Source organism: Neopelma chrysocephalum, unplaced genomic scaffold (genome assembly GCF_003984885.1).
Source record: "Neopelma chrysocephalum unplaced genomic scaffold, ASM398488v2 Primary Assembly neopelma1_24, whole genome shotgun sequence".
Classification (NCBI taxonomy): Eukaryota; Metazoa; Chordata; class Aves; order Passeriformes; family Pipridae; genus Neopelma; species Neopelma chrysocephalum.
In genome coordinates, this window is record NW_020897693.1 from 48050822 (window position 1) to 48069502 (window position 18681).

The window sequence follows — 18681 nt, forward strand, 5'->3', positions numbered from 1 at the left end:
ACGGACAACTGAGCAAAAGATTGTCCGTAACTGTCTTTCATTAAGTGGTGTCAGGCTTTCCTTCCCCTGACCTTCACCAGTTGTTTACAGGAGGGTTTTTGATCTCCCCTTGGAGAACAGGGTCAGGAAAAGGCAAGAGACTGAGACGGAGCAGACCCGAGATCTGCTCTGAGCTGCCAAGCCCAGGCAGTGACAGGAGAACCCTTGCACCGAGCTGCCTTACCCAGCCCTTCCCTACAAGGCAGGTCACGATCTAGGGCTTTCTTAAGCCCCTGCTTTGCTCCAGACTTATGAGATCCTCACTGGAGCCTGAATTGCCCCAAATGCAGACAGGACATGGTCTTGGCATGGCTGGGGGCCCCCTTATTGTGGTGGAAACTGAAAAGGGGTCCTGCAGGCTGGGCTTGACCCCCCAGGACAACAGATGTGGCAAGGAAGCATCATTGAAATGAGCAGAGGGCAGAGCCGCAGGGTTGGGGAGAAGAATTACCCAAGTGTAGAGCTGGAAGGACGGAGTTGGCCAGCCTGGCTCACCTGCGGGACAGAAAGGAATTCTGCCTCGGGGGCTGAATTTAACCACCCTTCTCGGTGTGTCCTCTCCGTCCCTTCTGGTGCAGGCGCGTCCCGCCACTGCAGTGTCACCGAGGACCCGGCATCGTCCCTCTCGCAGCCCTCAGACTGTAACTGGCGACGGGAAGAGGGCCAGGGTCTCCTCCAAACGTCCCCCTGGCCCCAGGGATGTCCCATGCGGTCGGTCTAGCCCTGCAGCTTCACCCGGGCACCCCCGAGTCTCTGGGGTGGCCGCATCCCCACCTGTGTGTGAACACGCGTGGGGGAAGGAGCGGGGGGAGGTGGCTGTGTTTGCATTTCACGCCGGTTTCAACCGATACGATCGTTATTTTCTCCACAGTCTGCAAGGGCTGAAGTTTCCCTTGATGGTCTCAACTGCCCGCCCCGCAGATCAATTAAACCCAGCGTCGGCCTAATCGACATAAAGGGGAGGCCACACAGCAAACAAACAAACCAACCCAAAATAAACCGGCGCCCCCGCGGCTCCCAGGGCACCCCCCCGCGCCCCCCGGGCTTTCCGCCGTGGAGAGAGACCGGGAACGCCCCGAAACCTGCAGCGCCCCGCGGGGAAACCAGCTCCCCCTTATCCCGCCGCAGGGAGCGGGTCCGGACACCGCCGGACCCCCCCCCGGCTCCTCCCGCCCCTCAGGCTGTCCTGGGGCTCCCCGACAGGGATGAGGCCGGGGAAAGCCGCCTCCGGGGCGGCGGCGAGGGGGCTACCCGAGGGATCCTGCTGCCCCTCCTCCGAGGTCCGGGCCCCGCTTCTGTCGCCTCGGGGATGGCTTTGAATCGGGCCGTGCCCGCCTCCCCTGGCCGCCCTCCCAGCGCGCTCCGCCATCGCCCTCTTTAAAGAACCACTCATTTATCGTGTTTTCCTAATTATGTTTTATTTAGCTATTCATGAGCTATTTGGTGTTCCACTGACTAGGGTTATTTCTGCTCTGCTTTCCTTTCCCTCCCTCCCCCTCTTCCCTCGCTTTGATGTCCTCTTGCATATTATACAAACAAGATCAAAAGCTACTTTTACCACCTCCGCCCACCTCACACAATATTTGTTACGGGAGAAAGTGTGTTTCGGGTCAAAACGCTGCCTTGTTAGAGAGAGCTACTACCTAGCTGAAACCGGGGCGGGGGGGAGGGGGGGAGGGAGAGGGAGGGTGAAGAACGGGAAGGGGGGACACAACACCAAGTACATGAACTTTAAAGTGAGCCCTATTACCACGTTATTTAAAGATCTGATCATGTCAGGTATAATACTGAAGAAAAATGTTATGTCAGACAAAATGCTTATATTTTCCTGCGGTATTAATGAGAAGCTTGCCCTGGGCTATTTCCCCATCTCAGAGGGCAGCAGATGTAGAAAGTCCTTGGGGAGTAGATCTTTGAAATTTCATCAGCATTCATGGGTGACCTAGCCTTTTCAAGCACAATGATAGACATGATAAATCATCTTTGCAACGAACTCTAATTATCCTTTATATGGCCAGGTTGCCTCTCGAAAAGCAGAAATCTAACACTTTTCCATATTGCTTCCAGATTTCAGTGGGGGTGTTAAAAGTCTTGCGCCGACCTTCTTCCCGGCTGCCCACTGTGTTGTGTGACATTAGTCCTACACCCCTGAGTGTGCCAGAGTCAAACTACTCTATTAAGTTACACACTTGCCTGTATTGAACTAAATTTAATTCCTTTCCTCTCTTACCCAATGAAATTATGTGGCACAGTGTAAGATAGGATTAGAAGTATATCATTATAGCAATTAATACTATAATGCCTCCATGATTAGTGTGCTACATTGAATTTCATGGATTTTTGCTCACTGTTGCCTAGATTTCCCTTGGGTCCTCTAGCCCAAACCATTGTATTCTTAGTAAATTAAATGTGAAATCGCAGCAATATACTTAATAAATCCACTATCACCTGTATGGTGTATTAATAAAGGAGTCCAGTGCAACCTGTACAGCATCACCTTGCAGCCTGTGATGTGCACATGGGAAGGCCATTTCCCTCGAGGAGATGGCAGCTGCCTGCCGTGTCCCTGATCTCCTGGCCAACTTTCTTTCTGCGGGCCCAGGGGAGCAGAACTGTGGAGCCCAGCACTGCTCACCCCAAAGCAGGGCATAAGGGGGATGGATTTATACTTGTGGTTTGCAGAGGGAATGCCTTGCTCCGTGGTTACTTGTGGATGGGAATGTATTGCAATGCAGTAACCTCATACCTTGCTTAGGGACTTGGATGAAATTCCCCACCCTGAGAGGTTCGAGCCTTCTCCCACCTCCCCTTGGGGAGGAAGGAGGGTGGTCTTTAAAGAGAAGCCTGTTTGAAGTGGCCCTGATGGAAATGGGGTTATTTCAGAGGTACAGTAATGGCTGTCTGGTTATCTGCAGCCAGGCCTCTGTGGCGGGGAGATAAGATATTTATTAAGAGACCCGTTTTAATGCTTGGGGATCGCTTTCAGAGGGCCCAGGAAAAATGGACTTTATCTAGTCTATTATTATGTACAGTCACCCTGTTGATGTTTTACTTTAGTTTAGACACCGTGAATAAAAGGTAATAACTTTCCCTTCAGCTTGTTTATCAGTAAGACACCTGAGGGCAGTGGGGTGGGGAGATATTTGCTTTAATAGAGGTGATTAAAGGGAGACTCCAGAACTAGGGGTGAGGTTAGGGTTGCACAGGGACCCTCAGTGCCTGACATTCAGTGCTTGTTTTAGACCCAGACCTTCCCAGGGTCTTTGCCAAGAGTCAGGGAAGAGGGACAAACTGTGTTGTGGAAGGGAGACCTGGTGGGCCAGAAGTGGCCTAAGGACAATGAAGACCTGGGCTCTCCTTGAGGCCAGAACAGAATGGTGTGAGTGCTTAAATTTGGTTGGCCTGAAGATGTGGGGGATGGAGGTAGGTGCCTCAGGCCTTCTCCAAAGCAGGCAACAAGCTTCCCTGGCCTGGCCAAGTTTGTCTCTACCCTTGGATGTTTCCAAGCCAAGGTGGGAAAGACCCTAATGCATGGGAAGTGACATTTCATGCTTCTGGTTCTGGGGATGGGCACTGTTCTACCTCATGCTGAACACCTGAGCTGAGTGCCTAGGTGGGGACAGTTTTTACCTGGATTGTTGTCCATAACACCATTTTGCTTGAATAGCTTTTCCTTCTGCCCTCCCCTTCACCCACTTCTTCACAATGCCTTGATAATGTGACACATTCCAAGCCCAGGGATGTTCTGGGGCAGGGGAATGTTCCTCTTGTGCAGCAGAGGGTGGTGGAAGACTTTGAATGCATAGTGGTGCACAGCAAGACAGGAGGCTGGGACAAGGTTGTTGGGGAGTGAGAGGATGAGTCTGTGCAAGGTGTCACAGGGACTTAGTCTCTGCAGACACAATTCCTGGGTGGATTCAGGGACCAGGTAACACATTAGCACATCTCTGGTCTGATGTCTACATCAGGAAGGGATGCAATGAGGAGCCAAACAAATCCTTGCACCTTTGCTGTAAGCATCTCACCATTCTTATCCCCCTCTGCTCCCCTCCAGCACTGCTTCTGTGCCTGCCTGTGGCATCTGTGTACCTCCATCCTACAGAGACACTCATTAACCCACTTCCTTCGTCTAACACAGGATCATCATTAGCTGAAATCCCAGAACAGACAACCCAGTAAATTCAGAGTAAAGATAAGCTATGATGTACTTTCATGGCCATAGAGACTTGGGACATCTCTCTTCCTCTCTTCTCTCTTCCCTCTATTCTCTCTTCTTTCTCTCTTCTCTTTTCCTCTACTTACTTTTCCATCGTCCCTCCCTCTCTTCTCTTCCCTTCCTCCATTCCCCTTCCCTTTCCTCATCTCCATCCTTCCTTTCCTCCTTCCCTCCCCCCTCCCCGAAGCACCCACCGTCTCGCAGTTCACCCCCCGGACCTCAGCCCTACCCAGGACGCAGTTGCGGGTGGGAGGAGCGGGACCCCCGCCCCCGGCCAGCAGCACTCGGTGGCCGGGCGGGGCTGCCCCGCGGAGCCGGGCTAAACAGATTATTCAACTCCCTTTCACTGCAGGCGATATGAAGCTGGATAATGCTTTTGTCGGGGGGGATTATTTGTCTAGCGGGAAAGAACTCGGGAAGGGATTAGCGTTTTGTTCAGAGCTCCCTCCCCGCTTCTCCGGGGAGCCCCATCCATCCTGCCCGTCCCGACGGGACGGGCCACGCCTTGGCGGAGACCCCTGATCCAAGGGCTCTGCCCCGGCTCCCAGGTTGGGACACGCGGGGGAGGGGGCGGCCGGAGAGGTAGCCTGCAGTGAGGGCTGCCTGTTCCGGGGGCAGCCATCGGGTACCCGTGTCTCGACCCCTCGATGAGGAAGAGCTCGCTCCGTCCTGCCGTCTGCACCCACTATACGTAAAATTAAGCACGGGGGAGAAAAGAGGGGGAAGTTTTTTGGACGAGTGAAAGGGTGAAAGGCCGGATCCCTTCCGGAAAGTGCTTTATCTCTGCTGCTTCCTCAGGCTTTCCTTTTTTTTACCTTCCCTCCTCCTTTTTTTTTCTTTTTCCGTGTCTTTCTTCCCTCCTAAACTGACTTCACTGGTAGCTTTTTCCTCCTTGCGCTCACCCCGGAGGAGGAGGAGAAGGAGGAGGGAAAAAACAACCCACCAACCCAGCCACTAAACCCACCCAGCAGTGGATGGGGGGAGGCAGGAGGCTCGCAGTGCGGGTTCCTGGCCAGCGGGCGGTGGGAGCCCCCTCGCTCGGCGAGCTGATGGCCGGCGGCGGGGGATCAGGGCGCTGCCGGCCCCGCGCACCCAGCGCAGCGGCGGCCCCGGCCGCGGCCCCGGCGCCGGTGGGGCGCTGAGGGGTCCGCGCCCGCGCTCGCTCGTCAGGCAAGGTGCGCTGAGGGGGATAAAACGGGAGGGAGAGAGGTGGAGAGCGGCAGAGAGAGGCAGGGAGGCTGGTGGGTCTGCCCGGCTGCTGGCTACCTCACCCGGGCGGCGCATCCTGGCAGATGACGGAGTAACTCACCCGCGCCTGGCTTTTTTTCCTTTTTTTTCCCCCTTCTTTTTTTTTTAAGGGGTGGGAGGTGTTTGTATTTTATCCTTTTTTTTTTTTTTTTTTTTTTTTTCCTCCCTCTGTGCGCTTGTGTGTATACAAATACATCGCCTCCGCTCAGGGAGCCGGATATTTCCAATCCTAAACTATGGCTTTTCAAAAATCGCCCGATGCCTCCAATGCCACGAGGAAAAACCCCAGCCTCTTGGAAATAGGAGCCTTGTGTTTGGATTCGGAGATCATCTTCGGCTTCACCAGCCACCTCCTGCGGAGGAAAGCCAAGGTAAGGGGACCTTGCCGCGGTCCCTGGGAGCTGGGACCCGGGAGAGGGTCGTGGGGTCGTGCTGCCTGCCCTGTTCTTGGCCGGCTCACGGGAAGGAGGTGGCAAACTTGGCGGTGCGAAGTTGCAGGCGGCGGTGCCGGGCACGTTTCAGCACCACGAACAGTCCTGGCGGCTCCGCGCACCGGCGCGGGGGGACCGCGCTGCCGGCCCGCTCCCGGGGCTCCCCGCGGACACTGCGGCGCCTTATGTGACCCCAGTTTCAGATGGGGAGTGGAGGCACTGCGTCCCGCTATTTACAGGAGGGTTTTTTTAACTAAGAAAAGGAGGTGGCTCAGCCCCGCAGAGCGACTCAGCCCAGCGCCGGTCGGGGAGCCCACCCCTTTACCCCCCGCCCCGTCCAACCCGAGACTCGGAGCCGCGGGAGGGTTTTGCAGCCGTTGTTTGGGCACAGGAAATTTCGGAGCAAGTTCCCGTAGACCAGCATTGCTCCGAGCAGGCGGGAGAAGGGAGCCGGGGCGCACTGCCGGGGTGCTTGTGTCTGTGCCAGTCCCGCTTCCCCAAGAGGAGCTCACGGCGCCCCCCGGGCAACAGCCCGCGCCCCCGTCTTCTGCTTCCCATCCAAACTTTTTTAGGGAGGTCCGGACGGGCGGGGGGCAGCATCCGTAGTGGATGGGGGGCTCTGCCCGCGGTGCCAGGGCACGTACCCTTGGGCATAGCGGTGTGGGGGGGGAGGAGGGCGCTTCACACACGTGCTCGGGAGAGCCAGAAAAGTTTAAGCGGCGGTGAAGGGCGCCTCTTGGGGAGGATTATTCCCCCCCCCGTATATATATATATATATATACACACATTTCCCCACTCTTTGTGCTCGGCGCTGCTCACTCTGCCGCAGACCCTACCCCGCGGTTCAGTGCCAGCAGCGCCCACCCGCGAGTGGGGAAAGGGCCGAGGAGCTGCCTTGGCATCGCCGGGGGAAGCCGCCGCCGTCACCCGGCGCGGCCCCGCGGGGCTCCATCTCCATGTCCATCTCCGTTCTTGTCCCGGGCGGGACCGGGGGCTCCGCTGTGCGGCCGCGCGGTGCCGGCAGGTGGCACTCTGGTCACAGGGACGGCGCTGAGCCCCGCGGGTCCAGGCACGTCCCGGCCCGGCCACCGGGACCGGCACTGGGGGAGTGTCGTGACAGACAGCGGCGAGTATTCCTCTCTCTGGGAAAAAAAAATGCTAAAAAAGGAGAAAAGTGCTAAATATATGAGCCGGAGCGGCAGCCAAGTAGACAACTAGCTGCGCGAACGTTAATTTCTCCATCTGTCAGGTCAATTTTTTGCGTGTAGGAGCATCCCGTCGCGCCCGCTGAGCGGCTGGGGAGCCGGCTCCGCGGGGGCTGTGCCCCGCGGCACTGCGCATCTGCCCGCAGAGGGGGAGTACCGCACCCCAACCCGCGCAGGAGAGCAGCAGCCGCGGGGCGGAGCGGGGGAAGCGCTCCTCGGCCGGACCCTCGGTCCCTGCTGGCAGCTGGTCCGCACCCACAGCGCCGGTTTCGTGTCCCCGCGCTCCGCAGCGGGACCCGCACCCCCTGCCCGGCCCTTTTTTGCGCACTCCTGAGGAACTTGGGTGTTGGAGTGTGAAGAGGGCAACGACTTATGTCACACCGGTTTTGGGACTATCCCGTAGGGTCATTATGAAATGGTATCTTTCTCTCCCCGCCGCTATCCCAAACCTAAACCCAAATCTCAGCCCGCCCCGCTTACCCCACCCCACCCGCCCCCGCCCAGCCCAGCCCAGCCCAGCCCCTCCTCCCTTGCCCTCCGAGCACTTTTCCAGCTTTTTTTGCCGACGTGCTCCCGTGCTCTGGGTCCTTCCTCGTGCTGCCGTGGGGAGTTCACTCCGTCTCCCTCTCCCATCCCAAACTTCACTCCCGTCTCAACATGGGAGGCAACATCACCTAGAGCGACCGAGCGGGCGGCGGGGAACCGGCGCGATCACTGTTGGCACCCCCGACCCCCGCCTGGCCATGGGCACCCCGGGCCGGCCGCTCCGCTGGGCACCGCGCCGCCCGCATTAGCGCAGCGGGACGCGGGGCAGGGGAGCATCCCCCGCTACCATGATCGCGGCCGCCGGCAGGAAGGGTCTGGGACCTGAGCCCCGGGCGCCGGGGGTAAGTTGTGACAACACTGCTCCCCGCAGCTGAGCTTTTTTTTTTTTTTTTTTTAATTTATTTTTCCTTATTTTTCCTTCACCCATCTTTTTTTTTTTTTCCCCGCGAGGTGGGTGGGGGGAGCCGCGTTGCCTCCGCGTCCCGCGTTGCTGAGCTGTGCTGTCTCCGCAGGTGGCGGAGGGGAGCGCGGCGCGGGAGCTCTCCCCGAGGAAGAGGCCGGGGGCCGAGGAGGAGCGCTGCGCCAGCCGCCCGCCGCCCGAGGGCGCGGGGGCCGCCGCGGGGGCCGAGCCGCGGCCGCTGGAGCGGGCGGCGGCCGGGGGCTGGTGCCGGAGCTGCCAGGCGCAGCTGGCCGAGCTGAGGAGACAGGCGGCCCGGCTCGCCGCCGGCGGCTGCCAGCCCAACGCCCCGCCGGTAAGTCCGCCGGGGGTCGCGGGGGGTGCGGGACCCGCGGGAGCCTGGCCCTGGCCCGGCCCGGGGTCAGAGGTACGTCCCTATGGATTTGGGAGGGGAGCGTGACGGCAAAGCGGGTGATTTCCAACCCAGGACGGTTCTTCAGAAGTTCAAGGATTTCCCGTCCCGGACTTTGTCAAAAAGCGAAACTGTGCGGCTGGGCTCTCGCTGACTGCCAGAAACAGTTAAAAAAAAAAAACCCAGGGAGTTTGGGAAAGGGAGGGAGAGAGCCGAGGAGCGGCTGTGCGGGAGCCGTTCGGGACGTGCCCTCGGAGCCGCCCCGGAGCCCGGGGGAGCACCCCGTACCGCTCCGCAGGACCCTGTGCCGCCCAGCCCTGCTAACACCGCCCCGGGGATGCCGGCTCGGTGCTGCGACTGGGCTTTGCCTTCATCCTTCCTAAGAGGAGCTGCCGATGGCAGCGGTTCAGCTCCTCCTTCCGAGGAGCCCATAAAGTGCAGCTGAGAATCATGCGCTCGTGGTTGTAGCTCTGGAGAAAACTTGGAGTGGGATGATTTTGCTTTGCTTTCACCCTCTGAGTGCTTGAATGCGCCTGCCTGGCTGATGGGCTCACTCCTGCCCTTAATGTCCCTCGCGCAAGCACTGGCTGTGTCATTTCCCTTCAGTTTGTGCTCCACGATGGTATTTCATATCTGGTAGGGAATAGAGAAACTGCATGAGGGTGCCAGACATTCCTTCTAACACAGGTGCAGCTTAATTTGCATGTATTGTAACTGTCTGCACAGTTTTTCCTTTCTGAGTTTGTTTTCTGTATATCAAAGGCCTTTATTATCCTCGTCCCTTTTCCTTTAGTCAGAACAGGTGAAGCAAAGCTTTTGAAAGGTGGTACAGGTGAAAAAATACTGAGTCTTGTCTAGACATCTGATGAGATCACGTGGACCAGCTGATGGGGCAAAATGCAACAGAAGACCCTGAGATTCTGTTTCAGGACACACAAAACGTGTGTTGGGGTTTTGATAACATTTGGAAGTAATGTATTGTTTTCTAAACAATGCTTATCTGGATGTTTGCAAGAATGGGGGGGAGGGTCTGAAGAGGAAGCCAAACCCTACTGACCTTCGTTTTCATTCAAAGAGTTCCTGTATGATCTACAGAATTCCCATTGAATCTAAATATAGTTTTGTTTGGAAGTGCATTGTGGAGCAGTGTCCGAATGCACAGTGAGGTTTGCATTTTCAGGCAGGATCCAAAACCCTTTGAAATCAACAGGAGTCTCCCTATCGACTTGCTGGGTTTGGAGCGAGCTCTTATTTCTGTGGTGTAAAAGGTCATGTATCTTATCTCATTGGATTCAGGACTGCTGGACCTTTTGTTTTCTGGATTGCTGCAAGTGGTGGAAAGAAGTTTAATTTCCCTTGTGAAGTGCCTGCAATAGGCTGCTTCAGTGAGGAGCACAGAAACCCCTGTTCCCATTGTTGGGGTGGGACTGCCATAAAGAATTGTGTCCTATCTGGGAGTGGATCTCTGCCATGGGAAAAAAAAGTTGCCAGTGCAGGAGAGTCTGGGGCCCTCGGCCAGGTGTTCAGGTGAGGAGACCTGTGAGCAAAGGCCTGTTTGTGTGGTCTCCTTCCTGCAAGTCTCAGGGGACTTCCCTGATAAGGACTTGATGATGGGTAAATTGATCCCCCTTTTCTGCAGGGTTTCAAAGCATGCCTAGGAACATAATAAAATAGTAGTCATCACAGTGTCAGAACCTCGACAGACCTGAGCACAAAGTAACAGATACCTGGAGTTTGCTCATTGTGTAGCATACAGTAGTGTTTGATGTTTGAAATTTTTTAAAAGCTACATTCTCTGACGCTTGTGTGACCTGCAGCCTAATTGCAAGCTCAGACCCCCCCTAACCCTGGTGTAGTGAGCAGCTCCTCAGGAAGGAAGATGCAATAAACAGTCGTACTTACTGCCTTCTGAGCGTGAAGTAGGTTAGCGGGAGATAACAGTCAGGGGGTTGGCTACTCAGCTGCTGTGAATTGGCCTTGCAGTGGGAATCTGATGCAATATGCTGGCAGGGTGAGCACTGTGTAATGTTTGTGCCAGAAAGGCAGCTTGCTCGATTTCCACCCCCCTCCCTTTCTTGTTTAATTATATAACAAGACATCTGAAAAAGCAGCTTCTCTTTTACAGAGTTTCATGCCCATACAATGCAAGTCCAAAGTTTCTTGTAAGCTCTTCTGATGCACTGTCAAACTAAGCAACTACTGGATGAGTAAACACCAGAAGGCTACTGCTTGGAGCATGCTGCTCTCAAAGGATTTACCTCCTTTGCCATAATAATTAAGAGATCTTTCAGCATAGATTCAGAAAGATTTCCACACCTGGTTGAAAACCCTTTGGAAAGGTGGGTGGGTGCCTCAGAGATGAAAGAAGGGCTAGTTTCCTGCTGTTGATATCTTTCCTGATGAAAGAGAGGAGGTGTATTCTCATGCGTGGGGCAGCTGACAAGGGATTGAATTCACATTAGAATAAAAAGCCAACGTACTGTTTGCAGTCTGCAGGGATAACAAATCTAATTGCTTGAGAGGGCTATGATTCATACAGTTTATGTGTTGCTGTCCTTTCAATTAGACGTATTTAAAATATATAAATAATTTAAAGTTTCGGTGCTCAGATGATGTGCATTGATTACAGAATACTGTTAGTTGTTTGTGTCTCTTCAAAGTCCTCCAAATCTCTGTGGACAGCTGATAAAAAGATACACCTCTTTGCTTATGTTAAAACTCTTTTAACAGTCTCCCAAGTACAAGATTTATTGCACCCTACACTCTCAATTCCCTTCGTTTTACTGCTGCTGCCTTTACAGTTTGCCACCACAGTGAGGCCTGCATGTGAATCAAAACGTGATTTTCATCCAGCGTGAATGGAAATGAGCAAAGTTTAATTTGAAATTATTCCAGATTAGCATTTTGGTATTGCAGTATCAGCATCAGTTGTCAGGTCATGTACTGAACTAATGGAGGGAAAAACAAGGTGCCTTGGTTTATCCCTAATTAAAAGTTTTGCAGTTCCCTGGGGAGTTGGTAATGGGATACAGGATCTCCTACTGCCAGAGTTCTGGCTGGAGTGGAGAGCAGGTTGCTGTGCCTGGAAGTTGTTGCTGTTGGCAGCTGTGGGACAATCCACGGGAAATGAGTTGGTGGTCTGTGTCTCACTCCCAGTTGGCAAATAGCCTTGTCACAAAACCACCACAACAATTACCGCTAATTGGCATCACTGCTGGCAGTTTCACAGGAGAGGCTAAGGACTGAATGGGATGTAGATTAAATTAGTAATAATAATACTTAGCACCTAAAATCTTCACAGTGCTTCACAAATGCTAATTAGTCAATTTGTGTGATGCCCCTGTTAGGTAAAACCCAAACATGCTGTTTCAAAAGAGGTGTATGTCAGAGCAAGGTGTGTGTCCCCAAAAGGAAGGGGACAGGCAGGGACTGTTCAACATGAGGAATGTGCTCCTGTAGATGCACTGCTGGAAGTGAACTCTCTGCTGCCTCTGGTGAAGGCAATAGCCTTGAGGATGTACAGCTACTGTAAAATTATTTTATCTAATCCCTTTTGAGCAGAGGAAGAAAGCTCTCATGGTGTGAGGAATGCACACACGGATGCAACTACATCCACAGAAGGGTTTCATACTGGTGTAAATATTTTGGTTATAGAAAAGTAATAATTGTACCAGCTATACTGGAATAAAAGGATTTTTTAATCCATACTGAAAGGAGGCCAAGACCAGTGGAAATTCACTTTGGAAGTGGTTAGCTTCGTTCACAAAGCCTAGCCATGATGATGATTAGCTTTGATGATTGTGTTTCTCCCAACCCAGGGATTCAGACACCCTTGTCTTCGTCTACCCTCATTCCCAACCCTGCCAATCTGAGCAGTTTATATTGTACCTAATGCCGGTGCAGGTGGGTGTCAGAGGCAACATTAAGTGGGGCAGAAACATTCGTATTGTATTGTAGCTTAAGTTCAGGAAGTTCTTGCTGTCTTAGTTTTTAAGAGCTTCTCTTCTTCCCAATTTTGTTGTTTTGTTTTTTCTTTTTGTCCCCATTGCATTCTCTGCACTGCAAGTTACATGAGATACACCACTGGATGGCTTCCAAGGGCCTGAAGGACAAAGAAGCAAGTGTGGCTCTTTGCTGCTGGTGGAGTTTGCAATGTTTTTTCTCCAATCCCTAAAAACCCTATTCCCAGTTGCCCAGGTAAACTGTGGCTGGATACAAAGGAGCGTGCTGCCAGCCCTGGTCTGCAGGGAGTCTCAGTGACCAGGACAGGTCATGCCTTGGTTGCTAAAGAACCATGAATCATTTGAGAGAGCTAAGCAAGTCTTAGCCTGCTGTATCCTAGTCAAGGCTCAGTGTTACACCAGCCAGAGTTTGAGGAAACCCAGCTTCTCCAGGAAAAAAAAGGAAGGACAGCAGTGGCTTTAGACATGCTGTTTATATGGATGTGTCTTACTGTGCAAACGCTGGATTGAACTCCCATCACTCCTTCTAATCAAAGTGATGGTCTCTTGGTGGCACACCTGTATGTGCTGCTGATTGCATCACCTGAAGGGTAGATCAAGAACAAAGTTTTGGGAGGGGCATGCTCTTTCCTGTGGGTTTCTCCTGTGTGCTAAATAATCCCCACGTTTCCATGAGCAGCTGAAGGAGGGTTTGGTAGGATGGATGTTCACTGCATTTGTTTTCCCCATCCTTCTGCGTTAATCCCAGCTGTGCCCTCCTTTTCCCAGAAGACTCCATCTTCTCTGCAGCTGCACAGCCACAGTCTGATTGACAGTAAGATAGTACTTTGACATCTGTCTTCTGCCAAATAACTAATAACATGTGGGTCCTACCCAGTTTCTCTCAATGCCAGTTTGTGGAAGTTGTAGGAACTTGCTCTGAGGCATCTACCTCAATTTCAGGTCATTTGACAGGTTGAAAAGCTGTTAAGAAGGGCTGGCAGCAAGGAGGATGGAAAGGAGGGCAATGAAGCTGTTCTTATTGCTTTGGAAAACCAGGCCAAGGGGACAGGCATGGGATTGAGGACTGTGGTCTTAATGTGTGAGAATCAGGTATGCTTTGTTATACCCACTGTGGCCACTCTGATGGCATGGTATCAGCAGGAGTAGTGCCAAGGAGAGCTTGTGTGATCCCTGGCTGCCAGTACCTGTCTCCTCACTGTGGTGTGCACTGTTGCATGCTACAGAAACCTGTGCTGCATGTGGACCTGGGAGAGGGCTCTATGTCCTCACTGTTTGTCTGCAGGCTCATGCTTCCCTAAAAGAGCAAGGATTCAGAGCACATGGGGACTTCTTGCAGCATTTGATGTGCATGGGAACTAGGCCTAAGCTTTTGGAAGCAATCTCTTCCTTCACTGTTTTCCTTCCTGTGCACATTATTTTCTATTAATGTATCAGTCCTTACTGTTGGGTGTCATGGTCACCTGGAATTTTGAAGTCACGATGGTGAGACTGCTGGGTCTTGGATAAGTTTGGGGTCCTTTTACTTAGGGGCTGTTTTTATTTTCATGGGATGTCTTTCTGCAACTGGGTTGATACAGATAAGGGGGATTGAGTGGGAGAGCTATCTTTTACAGATTGCTCTCTAGAGGAATTCAATTTTCACAGCTCTTTACAAGCACTAAATGCACCTCAAAATGTTCTATATTTAACATTTCAAAAACATGTAAGTGGAAAAGTAATGTCTTAGTTAATAAATAAGAAACTACGGGGCATTTTTTAAAATATTTAATTTTGTGAGAGAGACTCTTGCAGAGACTTGGCTGTGGAGTGCTTCAGGCAATGATCTCAGATGTGGATTTCAGGTACGTGTGCAGTCTAATAACAGGGTTAGTGACAGCACAGTGTCAAATGTGTTGACATGAGCAGTTCCCTTGTTTCAGTCAGTGCAGTAGTCCCCATGTGATATGATAGGCTGTGGAAACTAATTGTAATGAGCTTGCTTTAGACATTTAGGATTTCCAAGCATGCCCTTTTAAAATACAGGTGAGTGGGATTATCTTGCAGTTCAGAAGCTGGAGGAAAGAGACCAAGAGATCTTCTCTCTAGGGGAGTAGGGGATTGCACAATTAGCTGAGGTACTGTGGTCTCCTGGGTAGCTGAGGGTAATTAGTATTGCTCTGGCTCTTTCTCTAGCTAATTCCTTCAGCACCCTGCCCTATTAGGGAAAAAGGAGGAAACACATATACCATTTCAAAATCCCAGGGGGTGGAAAAGAGCATCTGCTCCTAACATCTGAGGTTACTTTGAACCTGTTGAAATATGTAGTAGCTGCTTTATTGTTTTTGCCAAGGGTTTCCACCTACAGTGATCCCAACCTCTGACTTGTTAACAGTGAGGTTGTTAGAGGCAGTAGTCATCCTGCTTTTCCCTGGCTCACAGCACCTGATAGTGGCTGCTGCTCTGGACCTGACACTGCAGGGTATAAGAGTGAGAATGACTGAAATTAGGGGTTTTTTTCCCCAAGACCAGGATCACCTTCCATATTCACAGTTGCTGTGTCTCCTGCTGCCCAGGTACTCCACTATGGCTGCCCTCTGTGGGCCTGAGTTGTACTTCTCACAGTGACAATGCTGATGTAGAGAAAAGCTAATTAGTCCCTGGATTTTCAGCTGGCAGATGAACATTTCTTTTTATGAAAAGTGAGCAAAGATTTTGCTTCACCCTGGTTAGAGGAGGAGAATCTATCTGGAAGCATGTTCATGATTTATGGAAGATTTTTCCATGCCAGTGCTGTTGCCTTTCTCAAGATTGGATTACTTTCAGGAACTAGGTCTATTTGGATATCATATTGTGTATGGCCAGGCAGCTGTCCAGTTGGGAGTATTGTATCTGCTTTTTATTATTTACTGGAAATCAATGAAATTTAATTTGTCTGGATTTGTCTCCCTGTCCTCTGACTTCAGACCTGCAGCACTGGAATAACTATTTTGTATTTACGTGTCCAATATATCCCCAAATGGAAGACACTATTAGGAAGGTGGGAGTCTTGCCTGTTGCTGGCTGTGCTTGTGATCAGGAGCTATCTGAATTCTTAAATGAGTGTCTACTAATTTTGTACAGATGAGTGGTTTATGGGAGAAAACTTGCACCTTATTTCCAGAAGAATCGTGCCTCCTGCTCCCTCTATTAACCGGAGGAATTGTGTCCCATTGCAGGGATGCAAGGCCTGAGTTAATCCCTAGATCTGTCACTGACTTTGTGAATTTGGGCAAGCTGCTTAATAATCTTGTGCTTAGTTTCTCCTTTGCTCAGCAAAAAGAAAATGCTTCCGTCTTTTGTCCATTTGCAGTAAAAACTTTTTTTTTCTATGGTGGAGACTCTCTTCCTTGTATAGGATTGAGCCCCATCAATTGCTGTTCTTAGTAGAGCTGACTGCTCCTATAATATGTATAATAAGGAAGGATATATAACACAGGGACACAGAAAACAAGAGGCTCTGTGACTTGCAAATGAACTTTAAGGTTGGATGTAGGGGAGGGTGTTCTAGGACTGGGGTCACTGCAACAGCAGAAACAGCAAACAAAGCCAGGGACCTCAGATAAACCATGAAGACAGCAACAGGTAGTCCCGAAAATCTGCCACTTCACCAGGAGGGGAGTGGTGAGGCTGTGGGAGGGGTCTGAAGATGCTGTGGTGTGTGTCCAGTTGAAGTGGAGCTTTATTAAGTAGCAGGTATTAGATCAGCTCAGGTAGCAAGGATTAGAACTGTGCTGATGGTATCTAAAAAGGGTGTATCTGCATTCTGTGCTGTGCCTCCCTGTGATGAAACTGGAAAGCTGCCTTGTGGAAATATGGTGTGGCCTTGTAAACTGAAAACTCTTCAGTGGCTTCAGTCCCTAATATTGCTGTTGAAGTTTGTGCCAAAGTGTATTACTTATTAGTTTTTAATTAAAAATGTTTTATTTTTAAGTGGAAAAAAAGATAAATTTTATAGGGGAACCTAAGAACAAAGCTTCAAATTGTTATTTCAATCATTTAAAATATGGTGGGAATATGTCACTTTGCAGGAGTAATGTATTCTTCTCTAGGATAAATTAAAGTGAACGTAAACCTTTGGTGTATAGTTCTTTGGACTGAATTCTTTGCTTTGAAGTTGTGTGAACTTTTAAGATGTAGCTGGCAGATGTTCATTTTCATGCTGGAGAAAGAATGTTTAGTGTAAATATATCCACCTATTTTAGGCAGCATAATACCATTGTTGCGTGTTTGTTTTATCTCTAAGAATCTGACTGCTGTACACATCACCCTAAAGTACAGTGAATCAGTGAAATCTCAGCACTTGCTCACAAAAAGAGGCTTAGGTGAGTACAACTATCCTTCTTTGAGTCAAGTCTTAAAATTCTTCTTTGATCAGCGTTCCTGGAGTTTGGCAAACTGCTCCAAGTTTTAGCTGGGGCTGGGCTGACGTTACCATGTGTCAATACCTGTGCAGGATTGGTTGGAACACTGGACAGCTGTGGGGAAATGATCAGTTTTCATTTAGCTCTTAGCAGATCTTCCCTGGGTGTTACTGAGGGATTTTACGCTGCTGGGTGAACAGAATGGGAAGCCCCCTCTACAAAACTGAAATGTGATACTTCTGGCTAGGTTGGGCATTGACTGGCTTTCAGTATGAATGGCGAAAGCGAGGCATTAGTCCTAGTTCTCACAGCATTCAAAAGGTTATGTTTAAATGTGTTTCCTGTTTTACTGCAATTTGCCATTTGTTACAATGTGGTTTGTGTTGCTGTCTGTGTGTATATATTGATCAGTGCTGATTATACTATAAATGGGCAGCATTTGACTTTGTGGTTTAAATCATTTGGGAAGTTAGATGTACTCAGTTTGTATTGTATTCTCTTTTTTTGTGTTATTCTCACTGTATTGTATGTTGTAGCATGCATTTACTCCTTTTGGCATTGCCGCTTTTCTCCTGGATCTGAGTACAGCAGTTTCCTATAGTTTGCATGTAGCTTTATCAAGTAAAAATTTGTTTTCAGTGGTTTCCTGCTGCATTTGCATCTTATGTGGCTCCTGAGTAGTTCAGGGGTGGTAGCTATGCCCAGGTTACATCATGGGGCCCTCAGCAGAGTGATACTTCTGAGCGTGTTGGAGGAGATGAGACTGGTGAAGTGATTGAGATCAATTGCACTATGCTGGATTGGTGGCACATGTCCAGTTCCCACCCCAAAATAGGGCAGCAGTTGCCATCCCCAGACCATGAGCTGTCTCCAGGGACTCTGTGGAATGTGACAGTCTTTACAACTGTCAGAAACTTGAAGACAAACAAGTGCCTTATACGATCAGGAAATCTGGCCATCCTTGTTTCAATTGCTTTATTACTTTTGAGTCATCTGTTGATGGTTTCTCTAGTGCTTGTTGTGGAACGGTGAAAGCATTCTGCTTTTTTTCTTGGTAGCTGTTGGGTCCTCTTTGAGGACTTCTTTTTGTCTCTGGACAAAACATGCTGGTGTTGCCACAAACCCTTTCTTTAACACCAAATTGTCTAGTGTGGAGCGTAAAAGCAACTGCTTGTACGTACTGCCCAACTGCAGCCAGTCTATATGACTAATGGCACAGTTCCTAGGGGCGTTTGGTGACAGAGAGGAAAACCCTATCAATGTGCTCTGTCATTTGTGGAGTGCTTGGTAGACATTGGTGTGGAAGTGGCTCCAGGAGCCAAGGTGACTGCCAGGCCTGGGTGACCAGTCACCAGTCCAGACTGGGAACATTCCACATGGCTTGTTTTCATGCAAATAAATGATTTTTCCACTGCAAAAGCAAAAGTTGGACAGATCTGGCTTCTGTTCAGCAGGTGAAGCTTGACTAATGATGCCAGAGCACCTGACATCCAAGTGATCGAAGGAAGGGTGGGGAGGTAGTTGAGTGAGCTGATCCATGGCATCCAGGACAAGGAGGATTTTGCTTCCCATGTGGTGAGTGTGCTTAGGACAATTTTAAAGAGTATGCCATTGTCTGCCAGTGTTGGATTGTGTGTTGTGTTGACAGAGCAGCAGAGTTGTGTTAGAGTTTTGTCCTGGATTTAGTAAAAGTGATCACTGAGCATTAGGAAAAGAGATATTTTGCTGAGTTGGGTATTATTTGAGAAGCATTAGCCATGTTGTAATAATGAATCACTTTTGTGTTGAACACATGTACACATGTTTGTATAGAGACCTGGTTGCCCCACTGTGAGAACAAGTG

General features: G+C 50.7%; 1 protein-coding gene across 1 annotated transcript in view; it reads left to right on the forward strand.

Annotated features, from left to right (window-relative positions):
• Positions 1-7959: 7959 nt before the first annotated feature.
• The window catches only part of KIF26A (kinesin family member 26A), a 99859-nt gene continuing 89137 nt past the window's right edge, over positions 7960-18681 (forward strand). The window contains exons 1-2 of the mRNA XM_027674086.1: positions 7960-8026; positions 8198-8437. Coding sequence (XP_027529887.1) covers positions 7973-8026; positions 8198-8437 — 294 coding nt within the window. The 5' untranslated portion in view covers positions 7960-7972. The remainder of the gene's footprint in view (positions 8027-8197; positions 8438-18681) is intronic.